Source organism: Amblyraja radiata, chromosome 21 (genome assembly GCF_010909765.2).
Source record: "Amblyraja radiata isolate CabotCenter1 chromosome 21, sAmbRad1.1.pri, whole genome shotgun sequence".
Classification (NCBI taxonomy): domain Eukaryota; kingdom Metazoa; phylum Chordata; class Chondrichthyes; order Rajiformes; family Rajidae; genus Amblyraja; species Amblyraja radiata.
In genome coordinates, this window is record NC_045976.1 from 18,270,876 (window position 1) to 18,290,594 (window position 19,719).

At 45.1% G+C, this 19,719-nt stretch overlaps 1 protein-coding gene across 4 annotated transcripts in view; it reads left to right on the forward strand.

Moving 5' to 3' along the window:
* The window catches only part of apaf1 (apoptotic peptidase activating factor 1), a 188,013-nt gene that overhangs the window by 151,530 nt on the left and 16,764 nt on the right, over nucleotides 1-19,719 (forward strand). For all 4 annotated transcript variants that reach the window (XM_033039685.1, XM_033039684.1, XM_033039683.1 and 1 more), the window contains one exon: nucleotides 199-342. In XM_033039685.1, the coding sequence (XP_032895576.1) occupies nucleotides 199-342 (144 nt within the window). The remainder of the gene's footprint in view (nucleotides 1-198; nucleotides 343-19,719) is intronic.

The following is a 19,719-nucleotide window of genomic DNA, read 5'->3' on the forward strand; positions in this document are numbered from 1 at the left end:
CATCCTCTAGCTTCCTGTACAACTGAATGTTTGACGTGCTTTCAAAGCATAACACACTCATTCCAAACATATTCAATGAAAATGCAGTGAGGTTAGTATGCAAAGTAGGTTAGCTCAGTTACTCTTGGGGCTCGGTCTCGACTGATGGAAGACCCACAGTTGGTTAATATTTAAAAAGGTTTATTTTTCTTTGAATAGATCTGGAGGGTGAAAGATGGTTCTCTGCTTCATATTTGTCCGAAAGATGCGGAGATCAAGGATTCCAAACATGGAGGCTGGGTGACAGATCTTCGCTTCTCTCCCAATAGCAAGATTTTGGTCTCCACTGGAGGTTACATAAAGGTAAGCGCAAATAAATAGCCACTGTTTTAAGAATTTTTAGATGCTTCAAAGCATCTCAAACGATCTTTAGAAGCAAAGACTTCCTGATTAGCAGATGGTAAATTCTGAGGTAAGTTTAATATTTGGTTTCAATGGTACAAAACTGAGAACTCTACTTTTTTAATTATTTAAATGTGTTTTATTGTTGTTCATAAATCTGTTGACCTTTCTCTTTATAAATCTAAATAATGTGATGATTTTTCAACATCACAAATCCTGCCAATAATCTCTGGCAGCTTGTTAATGGTACCTCTAAAGAGCAGTGGTTACGTATGAAATTACTTGCTGCATTAATCCCTAAACACATTTATCAATGCAGTCCATGCCTTTGGCTGCACCAGTATCACCAGTCGATTTAAACCTTAATCACATTTTTTTAATACATTTTAATTTAGTTCTGATGGAAAAGTTCCAATTAATGTGAAGGAAATCTACAGAAACTGCTGATAAATGCTCACATTCATACAATTAGAAGTAAGCAGTAACAAATCAAAATACTCTTAAAGACTTGAAGGAGAAAAGGGAATCAAAAATAATTTAGTCTTTAAGTATCTGTCAAAACTAAACTGATGAATTACGATTTTCCCATTGGAAAAAAATTTTTACCAGAATTTTGAGGTTGCACTTCAGAAAGTGTGTGTGTTATATATATATATATATATATATATATATATATATATATATATATATATATATATATATATATATATATATATATATATATATATATCAATCAAAGACTTTATTGTCATTCAAAAATACACCAACAAATGCAAGTCTGAACGAAATTTCATTGCATCTGGCTCACCGTGCAACATAAAATAACAAAAGGATAAAATAGATAAAAAGATAAAATAGATAATAGAGGCGGTACATTATATGGAATTCAAGAGTCTGATGGTTCTGGGGAAGAAGCTGTTGCAAAACCTGGTCGTTCTGCTCCTTATACCGGGAAAAAATGGCGGCGGCGGGAAATTCAAATTAACAACAGTCCCTTACCGCGAATCGGCTCCATCTGCTTCAATTGCCGACTGCGGTTTATTTCCATCCTGGACGAGGTCTTGACCTACCACCTGACGTGGGACCACTGGAGGGTCGCTCCGGTTGCGGTGGTCTGTGGTGTATTTTGGCCGTCTTCGGCCGTTGAACGATCGTCCCCCTGCGGCCTATACTGCTAGCTTCTAGCTGCTAGCCGCCAGAACCGCTAGAATCCCTGCACGCTGCCCGGAGAGGACGCTGGCGTTGACCGCCGCTTCTCCGCCCACTGTTTCCCCCCCCCCCCCCCCCCCCCCCTGTCTGTTACCTACCTGTTACCTACCTGCCTGTCTGTTCCCTGCCTGTACCTGTGCCTGTGCACCATCGACGCTGGACACCTCCTGTGCCTGTGCACCATCGATGCTGGACACCTCCCTGCACCAGTGAGGGAGCTGGATCCTCTCTGCACCCGCACCGCTGGACAACCTCTCTACACCTGCACTGCTGGACAACCTCTCTGCACCTGCACTGCTGGATACTCTCTGCACCCTCATCACTGGACTACCTCTGCACCCTCATCACTGGACTACCTCTACACCTGCTCTGCTGGACAACCTATCTGCTCCCTCAATGCTGGACACCTCGCTGCATCTGCATTGCTGGTCAACCTCTTTGCTCACTCACTGCTCGACACCTCGCTGCACCCGCTCTGCTGGACAACCTCTCTGCTCCCTCACCGCTGGATACTCTCTCCACCTGCACCTGCACCGCTGGACACCTCTCTGCACCCTCACCATCATGCTCAAATATTCAACTCTGCAGATGACAGGTTTCTTCAACAACCACATCCCATCCTGCATCCAGGTCGTTAAACAGCTTGGACTTCTGCGTCGACCCCGTTTCATCCACAGAGGCTCTCGGCGCAAGCTTGTTTACTTCAACCACGGACATTCCATTCCATCCGTCTGCTCACTACCACGCTCTGCCCCCCCCTCACCCGCGTCACCGCCCATCCCAGCTGACCGCACGCACTGTCAACCAGGACAACCTCAGATCTCTCCAGCCTGCCCCCATCCCTCCACCCTCTCACAATGCCAACTTTGCCCTCCTCAACACCAGGTCGCTCAACAACAAAGCCCTTGCCCTCCATGAACTAATCCTTGACAACACTCTGGACTTCCTTCTGCTCACTGAGACTTGGCAACAACCCAATGTCTTCTTCTCCCTCAATCAAACATCCCCACCTGGATTTAATTACATTTCCAAGCCCCGCCCCTCCCGCCATGGAGGTGGCCTCGCTGTTATTTTCAACCAGAATTTTCGTATCACTGAACTCACCTTCCCCCCAGTAGCATCATTTGAATTCCTCGCCTTCAAAGCCCTTTCCTCCATGACAGTCATCCTCATTTACCGGCCACCTAAACCAAACCCCTCCTTCCTATCTGACTTCACTGAACTCCTCACACTTGTCTCATTCCTCTCCCCATGTCTGCTGCTACTTGGTGACTTAAATATTCACATGGACTCCCCCACCTGCAAGCTCGCATCTGAATTCGCCTTTTTACTTGACAACTTCTCTCTCACTCAGCACGTCACCTTTCCCACCCATGACAAAGGTCACATCCTTGACCTGGTCTGCTCCACAAATCAACCGGTACTCGACCTCCATCCATGCCTCTTCCCCCTCTCTGATCATAAGCTTATACGGTTAACCATCCCTTCTCCGACACCTCGCCCCCACTTCCTCCGAGAAATCACCTTCCGTAATCTAAAATCCATTGATCCCCACCATCTCTCTGACCTGCTCTCCACCACTCTCCCCCTGGACTCAGCCCCCATCTCACCTGATGATCTCACAAACCATCTCAACTCCACCTTGTCTACCTCCCTTAACACTATGGCCCCCCTCAAAACAAGAACCGTAACTTTCAACACATCTTCACCCTGGTAAACACCTGCACTTCGTAAACTGAAACAGACTGGTCGCCGACTTGAACGATTCACAAATAAATCATCTCTCACAGTCCACCTTGAAGCTTACAAACTCCACCTCACTGACTACAAAGATGCCCTCATTGCTGCAAAATCTGCCTACCTCTCCTCAATATTCACCGATCCCTGCCTAAACCACAGAACCCTCTTCTCCACAGTGGGCAACCTCCTCAAGCCTCGAGCCAACACTCTCCCTACCTCTACTCCGGATCTCTGCAACTCATTCCTCCACTTTTTCGCTGATAAAATCAGCACCATCTATCAATCTTTATCCCCTGTACCCGACTCCCCAGCATCTACTCCACCACCTACCAAGGCCCCTCCTTTCAACATCTCCACTGACCTCCTTACCCCTCCTCCACACTGCTTCCTCTCCCAGTTTGACCTGGTCACCCCTATTGAAATCTCCAAACTCATCAGCTCTTCCAAACCCACTACCTGCTCCCTCGACCCTCTCCCCACTCCCCTGTTGAAGTCCTGCCTCCCCGTTCTCTGCCCCTACCTCACTAATCTCTTCAACTCCTCATTGTCCCAAGGAATTGTCCCCTCCGCTTTCAAAACTGCTGCTGTTACACCAATCTTAAAGAAACCTGGTCTTGATCCCTCCTCTCTCATTAACTACCGCCCAATCTCAAACGTCCCCTTTCTTTCAAAAATCCTGGAGCGTATCGTTGCGTCGCAACTTCATTCCCACCTCCTTGCGTATAACCTACTTGAACCCCTCCAATCTGGCTTTCGCCCCCTCCATAGCACAGAAACTGCTCTCCTCAAAGTCCTCAACGACCTCCTCACCTCTGCTGACATCGGTTCCCTCAACATCCTCATCCTCCTCGACCTGAGTGCAGCCTTCGATACAGTGAACCGTAACATCCTCCTCACCAGACTCAAAGACCTCGGCATTGAAGGCTCTGCACTCAGCTGGCTCCGTTCCTACCTTTCCAACAGATCCCACTTCATCTCTCTCCACAACCACACCTCTGCTACAGCCACAGTCACTCAAGGCGTTCCCCAAGGCTCCGTACTCGGCCCTCTCCTCTTCATCATCTACATCCTCCCCCTTGGTCAGATACTCCGCCACTTCAACCTGGACTTCCACTGTTACGCTGACGACACCCAGATCTACCTCGGCACCAAATCACCCCACAACCCCCACCCCCCCTCTCCCATATCAACTCCTGTTTGTCAGCTATAAAAACCTGGATGCAACATAATTTCCTCAAACTCAACAGCGATAAGACAGAATTCCTCCTCATAGGCTCCAAAGCCACACTCAGCAAAATCAATAACCCCACTCTCACCATCGACGGCACCACTGTCTCCCCATCTCCCCAGGCGCGCAACCTTGGCGTGATCTTTGATTCCACCCTCTCCCTTGAGCCTCACATCCGCCATGTCATTAAAACCTCCTTCTTTCAACTCCGCAACATCGCCAAACTCAGACCCTCTCTCACACCTCCCGCTGCTGAAAGACTCATCCATGCCTTCATCTCCTCCCGACTGGACTATTGCAACTCACTTCTCCTTGGCATCAGCTCCACCTACATCAACCGACTCCAACTGGTCCAGAACGCAGCCGCCCGACTCATCACCCACACCAAATCCTGGCATCACATCACTCCAGTCCTCAAACAACTTCACTGGCTTCCCATCTCCCACCGGATCACCTACAAAATCCTGGTCCTCACCTACAAAACCCTCCACCATCTGGCCCCCCCATATCTCACTGACCTCCTCTCCCCCTACCAACCCTCACGGTCCCTCAGATCCACATCAGCCGGTCTCCTCTCCATCCACAAGTCCAACCTCCGCAGTTTTGGGGACAGAGCCTTCTCCAGGGCAGCTCCCAGGCTCTGGAACTCCCTCCCCCAACTGATCTGCAATTCCGTGTCCCTCACCATCTTCCAGTCCCGCCTCAAGACCCATCTCTTCACCTCTGCCTATCCTTAGCCCCACGTCCCCCTCCCTTTTCATCTGTGCATTAATTGCCTCATATTGTGTTTTGTATTGAATTCTGTCTTTACTTTGTGTACTAGTCATGTCTCTACTATTTATTTCATTCCCCTTACATGTTTTTCCTCTACCTGCTAAATTTTTGTAAGGTGTCCTTGAGACTCTTGAAAGGCGCCCATAAATAAAATGTATTATTAATATTATTATACTGCGATACCTTTTGCCCGAGGGCAGCAGAGTGAACAGTCCATGATGGAGATGTGTGGGGTCTCTTATAATGCTGCTGGCCTTGGACAAGCAACGTTTACACACAATGTCCCGGATTGAAGGAAGAGAAGTCCCGATGATGTTTTCAGCCGTCCTCACCACTCTCTGCACGGACTTCCAGTCGGAGGCTTTGCAGTCCCCAAACCAGACAGAGATGCAGCTGGTCAAAATGCTCTCTATGGTGCCCCTGTAGAAGGTGGTGAGGACGGGATGGGGGAGGTGAGCTCTTCTCATCTGGCACAGAAAGTGCAAACGCTGCTGCGCTCTCTTAACTAATGATGTGATGTTTTTTGACCAGGTCAGACTGTTCATGATCTGCACCCCCAGGAACTTAGTGCTACTGATCAACTCCACATCGCTGTCATTAATGTGGAGTGGTGTGTGACTGTGCCGGTTTCTCCTGAAGTCAACGATGACCTCCTTTGTTTTGTCAACATTCAGGATCAGATTGATCATGTTGCACTAGTCCACCAGTTGTTCCACCTCCTCCCTGTAAGCCAGTTCATTGTCGTCCCGGATAAGGCCCACCACTGTTGTGTCATCTGCTTACTTCATGATGTGGTTTGTACTAAACCTGGCACAACAGTCGTGGGTCATCAGGGTAAACAGCAGTGGACTCAGGACGCAGCCCTGAGGGGAACCGGTGCTCAGAGAGATGATATTGTTTCATATATATGTACACACACATATGAGTGTGTGTGTGTGTGTGTGTGTGTATATGTGTATATATATGTGTGTGTGTGTGCATACATATATATATAAATACACATATATATACACACACACACATATGTGTATATATATATACTAGACCAAGTGCAGACCCGATGGGTCTGCTCCCCCAATGGTGTGATCCCCCAACCCAATATTCCACCATGCAACCGTCTCCTCCAATGGAACTGAAGCCGTTCCCAAATGTAAGATTCCAGCACTCCCCTGCCTCCCTCAGCAGTGGATTAAAAAAAAATCAAATTGCACCTCCCCTGCCTGCTGCAGCAGTGAAAAGTTCAGAGTGTTCCTGTCTAGCAACTTTGTTTCGAAGTGTGTTGGAAGCTGAAATGGCTGCTTGTGTGAGAAGCCAGTTTATTTGTGAAATGCTGGGGGGTGGGGGGGGGGGGGGGGGGGGGGGGGGGGAGAAGGATGTGATTAAAAACGTGTACTTAAAGACGACGAAATATAATGAGGAGCGGATACTTAGAAAGAAAAGCGAAATCTCTACCGAAATGGAAAAGATCTCGGAGATTGAGCGTCTGGATCCGGCGTGGCAAGGAATCAAAGGAAGAAATGCAGCCGGCAGCCGTACATGTAAATGGATCCATTCCGATTGGACATCTGCGAGCATCGGCCATTCCGATTGGACTTCTGCGAGTATCGGGCACGAATCGAAAGGCAGGCAGGCAGCCGGACGGATGTCGGACGGATGGGGCGAGAGTTTTATAGAATAATAGATATAGATATATATATATATATATATATATATATATAAATACATACATATATGTGTGTGTATGTATATGTGTATGTATATATTATATATTAATATTACCAAAACTCTCATCTTGTTTGTTTGTATGTGTGTGAGTTTTGGAAACTCCGCCTAAACGGTACACGATAGCGCCCACCTTATTCACCATTGTGCTGGGATGTGCAGTACCAAGTTTCGTTCATGTTGATGTTATATTTTACTAGTTATTGTCATTTAAAACTTAAAATAAATTAAAACAGCGCCCCCACTTGCCGGCCTCACTGCGGTAGCCACGCAGCGGTGGGTCCAGGAGAGGAGGGGGGGAGTTGGGGAGTGGTGGAATATTGCGTTGGGGGAAACGGGACCCAACAGGTGTTCCGGCCGTCTAGTAGTTAATCAAAACCTAAAATTTGGATTCTGTTCATTCCGTCTAAATCACTCTCTCTCTCTCTCTCACACGCACGCACGCACGCACGCGACATTTAGATAGAATTAACAGAATATATAAAAATGTAATTGTGAATGGCTCTAGTTCATGTAACGTATCTCTGTAGTATCCTACTAGTCACTGCCCAGTCCCTATTTATGCATGCTCTTTGTTTCCTGCCTTTCCAACCAGTTCTTTAATCATGTCAATACATTACTCTTGATCTCATATGCTTTAAGTTTGCACATTAATCTGTTAATGGGAACCTTGACAAAAGCCTTCCGAAAGCCCTAGATTCATTGGTTCTCCCCATCCATAAATGTGAGGTTATCCACTTTGGTAACAAAAACAGGAAGGCAAATTACTATCTAAATGGCGTCAAGTTGGGAAAAGGGGAAGTACAACAGGATCTGGGGGTCCTTGTTCATCAGTCTATGAAAGAAAACATGCAGGTACAGCAGGCAGTGAAGAAAGCGAATGGCATGTTGGCCTTTATAACAAGAGGAATCGAATATAGGAGCAAAGAGGTCTTTCTGCAGTTGTACAGAGCCCTAGTGAGACCACACCTGGAGTATTGCGTGCAGTTTTGGTCCCCTAATTTGAGGAAGGACATTCTTGCTATTGAGGGAGTGCAGCGTAGGTTTACAAGGTTAATTCCCGGGATGGCGGGACTGTCATATGCTGAGAGAATGGAGCAACTCCAACTCTGGAGTTTAGAAGGATAAGAGGGTATCTCATTGAGACATACAAGATTGTTAAGGGTTTGGACACGCTAGAGGCAGGAAACATGTTCCCGATGTTGGGGGAGTCCAGAACCAGGGGCCACAGTTTAAGAATAAGGAGTAAGCCATTTAGAACGGAGATGAGGAAACACTTTTTCTCACAGAGAGTGGTGAGTCTGTGGAATTCTCTGCCTCAGAGGGCGGTGGAGGCAGGTTCTCTGGATGCTTTCAAGAGAGAGCTAGATAGGGCTCTTAAAAATAGCGGAGTCAGGTGATATGGAGAGAAGGCAGGAACGGGGTACTGATTGGGGATGATCAGCCATGATCACATTGAATGGCAGTGCTGGCTCGAAGGGCCGAATAGCCTACTCCTGCACCTATTGTCTATTGTCCACTCTATTGGTTATATTCTAGAATATTTTCAGTAAATTTGTCAAGCACGATTTCCTTATCATAACTTCCTGCCCACTTTAGCTAAAATGTTCTCGCTATTTAACAAACATTCTTCTATTACATCTTTAATAATGCACTTACATTTTTCTCTACGAGCAATGAACCAATACCAGTCTATAATTGTGTAAGAAGGAACTGCAGATGCTGGTTTAAACCGAAGATAGACACAAAAAACTGTAGAAACGTCACCCATTCCTTCTCTCGAGATGCTGCCTGTCTCACTGAGTTACACCAGCTTCTTGTGAAGGAAGAAGGGTCTCGACCCGAAACGTCACGCATTCCTTCTCTCCAGAGATGCTGCCTGTCCTGCTGAGTTACTCCAGCTTTTTGTGTCTATCACCAGTCTATAATTCCTTGTTTCTTTGTTCTCCTTTTTTTGTGTAGTGGGGTTACCTTAGCAACCTTCCAATCTGTGGGAACCATAACAGAATGCAAAGAACGTTGTAAAATAACCATCCACTATTTCTGAAGCCATTTCCTTTAGTTTGCATGAATGCATTTTGCATTCTGGGGATTTGGTGCCTTTCAATCCCGTTAATTTCTCTAACCCCATTTCCTTATTAATGTGGATCTTCTTTAGCTCTTCTCTTTCAGTAGATGCTACATTTCCAACCATTCCTGGAAGGTTCTCCTTTGTAAAGACAAAAAACAGAGTTTTCATCCATATAGTCCAAATTGTTTACAATCCTCAGGTCCGCTGCTTTTCCGGGCCTTTTCAGATACTATCCCAAATCTCCCTTGTTAACCATAGTTGAGCCATTCTTCCTGTTTAGTTTATGTGTCAGACAGGAATGTGCTATTATGGTTCATCCTTGCACTCCTTTAATGATTGCAATTGCCAATTCACTGCCAACCCTACAAGTAACATGCTCCAACCTATCTTGGCCAACTCTTGCCTCGACCCATTGAATAAAAATAGCTGCAGTGTTATTACTTTTGTTATAATATATTTATCTCAAAATACCTCACTTTGAATTATTCTTGTCATCAGAAACTTCATTCTCGGGGCATAATTGTTTACAAAGCAAACACTTTGACTTTAATACACAATTGGAAGCATATTTTCACCAAATGCAAATGTGTCAGATTTTCAGCATTTTCTTTGGCAGAGCTACTTCCATAATACCTGAAATTCACATAATTTCAAGCAATTTTCATTTATTGCATGGAAGTGCTATAAACAATGCAACCTGTGAGGAAGCTGGTTAATAGACAACAATTTTGGGATTTCTACATAAATGTCATGTCATTAAGCACCAGTAGTTCTGCATTATTACTGGTGCGTTATTACAGCTATGGTTTTTAGTGTCACAAACAGCCAACATCCACAAACTACAAACCCCCCAATTTTAGGAAGGACATAATTGCACTCAAGAGGTGCAGAGGGGCGTTTCCAGGAGGTTGCCAAGTGTGGACAGTTTTTGATTATGAGGAGAGACAGGATAATATAGTTTTAATTTCCTTGGAGAGCTGAAGGCTGAGGGGAGAGGGGAAAATAAAATCATGAAAGAACGTAGAGAGGGTAGAATAAACATTTCCCCTAGCTGAAGTGTATCAGTTTAGGGTAAGTGTGAGAGGTTTAGAGGATAGCTGGGGGTTTTTTTACCCAGAGGATAGTTGGAGTCTGGAATGTACTACCTCAGTATGTGATAGAGGCAGCCACTCTGACAACTGTAAAAAGTATCCACATGAGCACTTCAATTGCCACAGCAAAGAAGACTACAGATTGAGTTCTGGCAAATGGAATCAGTATGGGTGGGGACTTGATGGTAGGAATGGACGTGATGGGCTGAAGGGCCAGTTTCTGTACTCTCTGACTCTTTGATTATTTCCATTTTTATTTTTTTTTCATTATATCTCAACCGAAGAAAACACATTCAAATTTCTGTATCTTCCTCCAGCCTATAACCCACCAAACCCTCACCCTCCCTCCCTATTCCGTTTCTGAGTCCATTATTACTGTTACTTTGTTTTGGACTCTTGTGGGTCACACCTCTTCTGGTTCACCATTGATGGCCTTTCTTTTTTATAATCAAACTTCCTTCTTAACCCCAATCTTTGATCCCCTCTCTTTCTCCTTGACATGTTCTACTTTGTCTACATCTCATTTGTCCTTCCTTCTCTCCTTTACCTCTGGCTTCTGGGAAACATCTATGTTATTTTTAAACGCTAAACGCTTGAAGGGAAATAAAAATTGTTTCCTGAAAGAAATTGTAATCCATTGCCTATTCCTATTTTTCAGTGGGAAGAATTAAAATGTATATCTGTTAAGATAAATCTTAAATCTACAACAGGCAATTGTAAAACATGGCCCTTTGGGATAATTAATTATTTGTGGATAGGATATTGTTAATAGACTATTCTTGTCCATTAATCACCTAATTAGCTTTTGAATAAATGCTTTGCATTGAGGCAGTCATCCTGTGTAAAGGTCTCAAGCCACCCTGCAGAGTCCATGCTATTTGTGCACACTGCTTATGTCCTGTTAAGATTTTAATTAAGACTTTGCTGGAGTCATGCCTGAGAATTATCCTAACAGTGTTATCATGCTAGTAGTGTGGTCTGGACAAATACTGTGTAATCACCGTTACTATAGCAACACTCCAGGAAAAATCTGAATAGAAAATGTTTGCATGCAAATTTTATGAAGGAATTGCAGTCTGCTTGTATTTTTTTCAATATTATGTTTGCAGATTTTGAGTAACGTTGAATCTTCAGATGTTTGTGTTTTGTTGCAATTATTTTGGGGGGGAAAGGCAATACCTTTATAAATAGATATGGCTCTTTGTAATCAATCACATTCTTAAGATTTGCCAGAGTAACCATATTTCACCAGGTTATTCATCTATGAAGGATCCTTACTGGAGCCTAATCTTTCCCTGCAGCGGCACGTGTACTTGCACCAACCAGCAGGGCAGTAATTGGGAGCGGGATCAAGGGGTGCTGCATCCAATTCTGTTTTCTCTTTGGGTGATCTGACAACTGGAAATAACTGTGTATAAAATCATTGAAATCTTGAGCAGTGAAAGGAGGCCAATCATCCATCATATCCTTGTCAACCAAGAAAGGATCAATGTAGCATTAACCCAGCTTTTAGTCTGCGATCTTGTAGTTTTCAGCTCTTCAAGGGCTTAATGTGTTAAGGGATTTTGCCCTTTCAGGCAGACCCATGCAACTCTTTGCATTAGTTTTTTTCTCAACTCCTCTCTAATCCTTCTAACCTGAACCAAGCCGATCTCTTCTTGTATTAAAATCTTCCACGCCTAGTTATATCCTTGTATCTGTTCTCTATATCCCCGAATGTCATCACATCTTTCATGTGGTGTGGCGACCTGATCTGTATATGGCAGTTTAGCTGTCATCTATCTGCCTGGTGTTTTATAACATGATTTATCCAATCTTGCACTCTATGGGTTGACAGTGAGAAGAAAAGCTTCAGACTCTGAGACGACAGAGATGGTCTGTCAGTTGGGTGGAAAAGTGGCAAATGGAATTTACTCCAGGGACATGTGGAGAATGCATTTGGGGAAGTGTAATGAGCAAGCGAATCCATAATTATTCTGAGAAATAGGAAGGAATTAATAATGTATGTCCAAAGCACCTTAAAGGTAGCTGCACACATTGATAAGATGATTACAGCAGGACCTATTGAATAGATGATTATAGCAGGGCACATTGATAAGATCATTATAGCACCTCACACTAGCTATGAACTTGGTGCCTGAGAAGATGGTTGAGGCAGAAGCCGTCATTATAGTTAAATAATACATCGCTGTGCACTTGATGAGCTATGAGCTACGGATCAAGTGATGGAAATTGGGATTAGGCCAAGTTCTCCTCTTCCACCAGCGTGGACTTGAATGGCAAGTTTTATACATTTTTCAACGATGCTATGCACTCCAAACTCATTATTTTCCTCTATTCTTCTGGGTTTATTGTATGTTCCCTTTCTTTTTTTGCCCTCCCCATTATCACACTCTTCTGATTCAGGTCCAGGTTCAGGAACTGCTTAAAAAAAAGAGACAATGTGCTGGAATAACCTAGCGGGTCAGGTAGTATCGCTAGAACATGGACAGGAGACGTTTCAGGTTGGAACTCTTCTTCAGACTGATGCCTATCAGCTGTCCATGCCACCATCTGTCCATGTTCTTCAGAGATGCTGCCTGACCACTGAGTTTCTCCAGCTCTTCCTTTGTAAACCGGTATCTGCAGTTCCTTGTTTCTTCAGGATCAGCTGCTTTCCTGCAACTATCAGAGTTTTGAACGAACCTGCACTACCCTAATTCTACATTGGTAACGGAACACTATGGTCCACCTCTTCCACTACCATTTTTGTTCTAATTATGTTTTTGCACTATTTTCTTTTTTTTTTCTGCTCCGCTTTCTTTTAGAAATGTTATGATAATTTCTGCATATTTTGTATTGTGTGTTCATTTGAGTCTGTGCGCCTGTGCTACTGCAAGCAAGATATTTAATTGTACCTGTAGCTCATCGTACTTGTGCATTTGACAATAAACTTGATTTGACACCTTTTGCCATTTTTGTGCCCTTCTAACCAGCCCATTGGTGTCTTCACACAGCCTACAAATTTCTTATTTGCCATCAACCACTCTGTTGAATATGATAACTTTTGCTGATTTCTCAATCATAGTGCATACATTAAGACCAGATGATTGATACAGACCACCAAAAGCAAGGGGTTTCTACTGGGCATACAACTCCCCAGAAACTTTAACTTCTACAAGGTGCTTCCCTGTGATTTTTCACACTGAGCCAATTTTGAATCCAACTTGCCATGATCCATTGTATATCAAGGCCTTTGGCTTCCTGGTTAATTTCCCATTTAGGACATTTTTTGAAGTTATCACAGCACAAAATCACGTAGAGTACTCGTGATCCACAGTTCGAAGCCAGGTGGTTTTGGGTCTCCCTCTGTTCCTTTTCCCTTCTGGTGTCCAGTGCAGTCTTGGGATGCTATCTGTTTCTCTTCTCAGTATATGGCCAATCCAGTTCCAGCGCCTTCTCATGATGATGGTGTCCGTGTTCTCTTGTTGGCATTGAGCAAGGAGATGTTTGGCGTTTAGAACTTCCACCTTCCTGCCAGTGGCTTCCTTTCTGCTTTCATAGAAACATAGAAAATAGGTGTAGGAGTAGGCCATTCGGCCCTTCGAGCCTGCACCGCCATTCAATATGATCAAGGCTGATCATCCAACTCCGTATCCTGTACCTGCCTTCTCTCCATACCCCCTGATCCCTTTAGCCACAAGGGCCACATCTAACTCCCTCTTAAATATAGCCAATGAACTGGCCTCAACTACCTTCTGTGGCAGAGAATTCCACAGATTCACCACTCTCTGTGTGAAAAATGTTTTTCTCATCTCGGTCCTAAAAGACTTCCCCCTTATCCTTAAATTGTGACCCCTTGGTCTGGACTTCCCCAACATCGGGAACAATCTTCCTGCATCTAGCCTGTCCAACCCCTAAAGAATTTTGTAAGTTTCTATAAGATCCCCCCTCAATCTTCTAAATTCTAGCGAGTACAAGCCGAGTCTATTCAGTCTTTCTTCATATGAAAGTCCTGCCATCCCAAGAATCAGTCTGGTGAACCTTCTCTGTATTCTCTCTATGGCAAGAATGTCTTTCCTCAGATTAGGAGACCAAAACTGTACACAATACTCCAGGTGTGGTCTCACCAAGGCCCTGTACAACTGCAGTAGAACCTCCCTGCTCCTATACTCAAATCCTTTTGCTATGAATGCTAACATACCATTCGCTTTCACCATTGACATTCATCCTAGCATCTGTCGAAAACTCTGGAAGTCCATCACGCCCAGTAGTGTTGATTCCTTCAGTTGCTGTTTCCGTAACATATTTGTTTTATGAGACAGGGTTGTTAGCCCTGTGCTCAACCCCCAACCTGCAGGACCAGTAGATCGCTCTTCGTCTCGCCTCCACCCTTCGACCTGTCCAACATGGGAGACCCTAACAGGAGACGAATCTCCCGCTGGCATAGCTCTAGGGGTCACTGAGACACACGAGCTCCTCGACCACGACAAGGATGCAATCCAACTGGGAGCATTGCAACTTAGCTAGATAAAATTTGCCTTGTATAATTTAAAAAAACCTTTTACTCCTGTCTCTCATCTTTCCAACTGCTATGCTACATGTAACTGAAATATGAAGGTGCCTCTAAAATGTTCTCCCCCTTCCTTGTCACTGTCCAGTACACTTATTTCTTATTGTGCTTGGTTGTACTTGGTTATCTCATTGGACTGAATTTTAAAAAGTTCTCAATTTCATTTTATGGAAGTTATATCTTCTGTACCTTTGATATTGCTGCTTTATCAGTTAACGTTACAGTCATGCATTTAGTATCGTACTATTTTTGTTGCTTAGATACTTCCCTTTCAGTATTTTATGTCCTTGTGACTTTTTGGGTGTCCTACAATGTTCCCACCAATATCACAATCCTTTATGTTTCTTTCTTCAACCAAATGAATTAATTTATTGATCTTCCTGGTATATGGCATCATCCCTTCTCACAGCTTAAGTTGTTCACTTCATCAATATTGCTGCAGCTCCTCATTTTTTATAATCCTCCTTTCTAATTTGTGGTGGTATTTTAGTAATAATGAGCAAATGTGTTTTGTAACTAAATGACAAATCTCACTATGCAATTATTTGTTTTCATTTAAGTACATTAAGTTTGCATTATAAAAAAACAAATTAACTTTTAATGGCTTCAAAGCCCTGAAAGAATGTTCCTTGGGAACTGTAATATTATTATCCACTCAACATATTTGTTATTACAAAAACTTTTTGTTCTTAGCTTTGACTTGTTCCAAATGGTTCATGGAATTAGAATCTTTTCACCGTCATTCTTATGGTCCATGCTTCGTTACTTGATTCTATGATCGGAAGTTGTAGGAGCAGAATTAGGTCATTCGGCCTCTCGAGTCCGCCATTGCATCAGGGCAGATCTATCTTTCCTTCACAACCCCTTCCTCCTGTCTTCTTCCTGCAACCTTTGACACCCTTACTAATCAAGGACCTGTCAATCTCCGCTTTAAAAATACCCAAAGACTTGGCCTTCACAGCCGTCTGTGGCAATGTATTCTACAGATTCACCACCCTCTGGCTCAAGAAATTCCTCCTCCTTTCTAAAGATACATCCTTTTATTCCAAGCCTATGCCCACTGGGGCAAGACTCTGCAATGAGTGGAAACATTCTCTCTACATCCACTCTATCCAGGCCTTTCATTATTCGATAAGATCCACCGCTCATCCTTCTAAACCCCCGGCAAGTACAGGGCCAGAGCTGTCAAATGCTTACCATACGTTAACCCAATCATCCCCGGGATCATTCTCGTAAACCTCCTTTGGACCCCCTCCATATCCTTCCTCGGATATGGGGCCCAAAATTGCTCACTATACTCCAAATGGAGTCTGACCAGTGCCTTTGTAAAGCATAGGCATTACATCTCTGCCTTTATATTGTACTCCTCTCGAAATGAATGCCTTCCATATGACCGATTCAATCAATAAATTAACCTTTTGGGAATCCTGCACCAGCACCCCCAAGTCCTTTTGCACCACCAATTTCTGAATCCTCTCCCCATTTACAAAATAGTCTAAGGCTTTATTCCTACCACCACAGTGCATGACCGCACACTTTCTTATGCTGTATTGCGGTGCCGCTTCTTTACCCACTCTCTGCCCTTCTGCAGACTCCCTGCTTACTCTACGCTAGCTGTCCTCCACCTATCTTCATATAATCCACAATCTTAACCACAAAGCCATCAATTCCATCATCCAAATCATTAATATACGTGAAAAGTAGCGGACCCAACACCGACTCCTGCAGAACACCATTACTCACCGGCAACCAACCAGAAAAAGCCTCTTTTATACGCACTCTTGTCTTCTGCCATACATCCTTTTATCCATGCTATTATATCCCTGATACCATCGACCAAGGGTTCCCAACCTGGGGTAAATTTGTTGATTCTGGATTCAGTATCCTTTGTCGGTTGCTTTATTGTGGTAGAAGTGTAAACTGAACAAAACAGGGTGGGGGTAAATTTACTTTCGAAAAGTTGCCAGGGGTAAACGGGACGAAAAAGGTTGGGAACCCCTGCCATAGGCTCTCATCTTGTCTGGAAGCCTCACGTGCGGCACTTTATCAAAGGGCTTCTGAAAATCGAAGTAAACAACATCCGCTGACTCTTGTTTCGCCTGCTAATTACTTCCTCAAAGAATCCAACAAATTTGTCAAGCAAGATATCCCGTTCACAAAACCATGGCCTATTTTATCATGTGTTTCTAAGTACACAGAAACCGCATCCTTAATAATGGACTCTAAAAGCTTATCAAACGGTGAAGTAATATTTCCAGCTTTGGTTTTGTATCTTTTCTACTTGATTGTAAATTAATAATGAGTCTGGCATTCAAAGTAAAATTCTGTGCTATCTTTGTGTATACTGAGCCCAAGCAATCCAAATTGCATGCATAATATGTTTACATTATTTGTCCAGCATAATCTGCCATTTTCCCAGTCTTCCTGAGAGTTTATTCACATTTCCCATTAGACTGAGATAGCCATACACATAGCTCTGGAAACTGGTATTTTTGCCACTGTTCATTTATTTCATGAAGATATTTTTATCATGGCATCATTAGTACTGCAGATAACAAAGCTTCACTAGTTATGAAAGAACATTTTCACTGCACTTTTTAAAGATCATTCATCTTCATAAATTAGGTTGTTTGATCTTTGAGAACTGAGAGGATCTGAAAGGGAAGTGCATGCTTTAGTTGGAAAATTAACTGATCTCCCTGAGATGGGCTGGCTCAGAAAAGGACGAAATCTAAGCAAGTAATAGATAATCCCACCTGCATGCTGAAAGATGATTACCATTGTAGAGATGGAGAGAGGAAAAATCAATGGAAAATTAAAATGTAGAGTAGACCACAGGGTCCATTTGAAGGAGGACTCGGTAATTTGTAGATAGCATGCTGAGCACATTAATACACAGTAGCAGTAAAGGAAGCAAACAAAATAGAGTGAAGAAGGGTCTTGTCCCGAAACGTCACCCATTTCTTCTCTCCGAAGATGCTGCCTGTCCCGCTGTTACTCCAGCATTTTGTCTATCAAAAGAGGTACAACATTGGTTTAAGACTAGTGAACTGATGTGTGCCTGAAATATTTAATTTTTCCTTTTGTACAGCAATTTTTTTTGCTTAAGATATTGCTATGATTAAACGTTACAGCCAGAAATAATAGCCATGGAGATATAGAACACAGCAAATGGGCCCTTCGGCAAAACATGTCCATGTCAACCAAGCTAGTCACATTTGGCTGCATTTTACCCATATCCCTGTAAACCATGTTTATCCATGTACTTCACTAAATATATTTTAAACATTCTAGTTCGACTTCCTCTACAGCTTTATCGAGTAGCTCGTTCCATGTAATGATAATAATAATATCTTTTATTGTCATTGCACATAAGCGCAACGAGATTTGGTATGCAGCTTCCATCCAATGTCATAACATAAATCTATATATTACTAAAACTCTGTTCTTGACCGGTTTTGGCGATCTGTGCTGCGATTTCCGAGAGAACGCCGCCACCTACGGCCGTCATTTTTGGCCACCTCGCTCAGAGCCCCCCTCCGCCGTATGTGTGCCGAGGATTTTTCCCGTCGATGAAATATGACAGAGATATTAATGAATTTACAAAATTCCCCATTCTCTCTGCTGCCCCCGCTGGCAGCCGGGGGGAGGGACTATAAAACCAGGAAGTGGTGTGCCTCAATTAGTCTGCAAGCTGGAGGAAGGCAGAGGGTCACGTTTCTCTGAGCTGTGAATAAAACTGAACACATGTCCACACAACTATGAGTAAGTACCCTTAATGTGGTTTGAAAATGAAAATATGGTTAAAGTAAAAAAGCACTGCCTGCAAATGGTTGTTTGGGTTGAAATAAAAAGGCACTCTCTCTCTCCCCTCCTCTCCTCTCCCCCCCCCCCCCCCCCCCCCCCCCCCCTCCCCCCCTCCCCTCACCTCACCCCCCTCTCAGCACACCCCCTCACTCCCCCCTCTCCTCTTCTCTCCCCCTCTCTCTCCCCCCCTCTCCTCTCCCCCCCCCTCCTCTCCCACCTTCTCCTCTCCCCCCCCATCCTCTCCTCCCCCTCCTCTCTCCCCCCTCTCCTCTCCCCCCCTCCTCCCCCCCCCCCCTTACTCCTCCCCCCCTCTCTCCTACTCCCCCCTCATCCTCTCCCCCCCCCCTCTCCTCTCCCCCCTCGGCCTCTCCCCCCTCCCCCCCCTCTCCTCTCTCCCCCCTCTCCTCTCCCCCTCCTCTCCTCTCTCCCCTCCCCCCTCTCCCCCCCCCCCTCCCCCCCTCCTCTCCCCCCCTCTCCTCTCTCCCCCCTCCCTCTCTCTCCCCCCCTCCGCGCTCCCCCCTCTCTCCTCTCCCGCCCTCTTCTCCTCTCCCCCCCTCCTCTCCCCCGTCTCCCTCCCCCAACTCCCCTCACCCCTCTCCTCTCTCCCCCCTCGTCCTCTCTCCCCCCTCCTCCTCTTCTCCCATCTCGCTCTCTCCCCCTCTCCTCTCGGGTCCCCCCCGTAAACTCTCACCCCCCTCTCGAATGATCCTCTCCCCCGCTCTCTCTCTCCCCTCTTTTTCTATCTCCCCGTCCTCCCTCTATCCCCTCCTCCACCGTCCCTCTTCCCCTAAACCCCCTCCCCTCCACACACCCCTACCCCTTCTCTCCACCCTCCCTGCCCCCTCCCTGCTCTCCCACCGCTCTCCCCCTCCCCTCACCTCACCCCCTCTCAGCACACCCTCTCTGCTTGCCCTCCCCCCCCTCTCCTCTCCCCCTCCCCTCTTCCCCTCCCCCCTCTCCTCTCTCTCCCCCCCTCCTCCCCTCCAGCTCCTCCCCCCCCTCCCTCCCCTAAACCCCCTCCCCTCCACCCCCCCTACCCTCTTCCCTCCACCCTCCCCCCTCCCTCCCCACCCTCTCCCCCTCACCCCCCTCTCAGCACCCCCTCTCTCTCCCCCTCACTCTCACCCTCTCTCTCTCTCTCTCC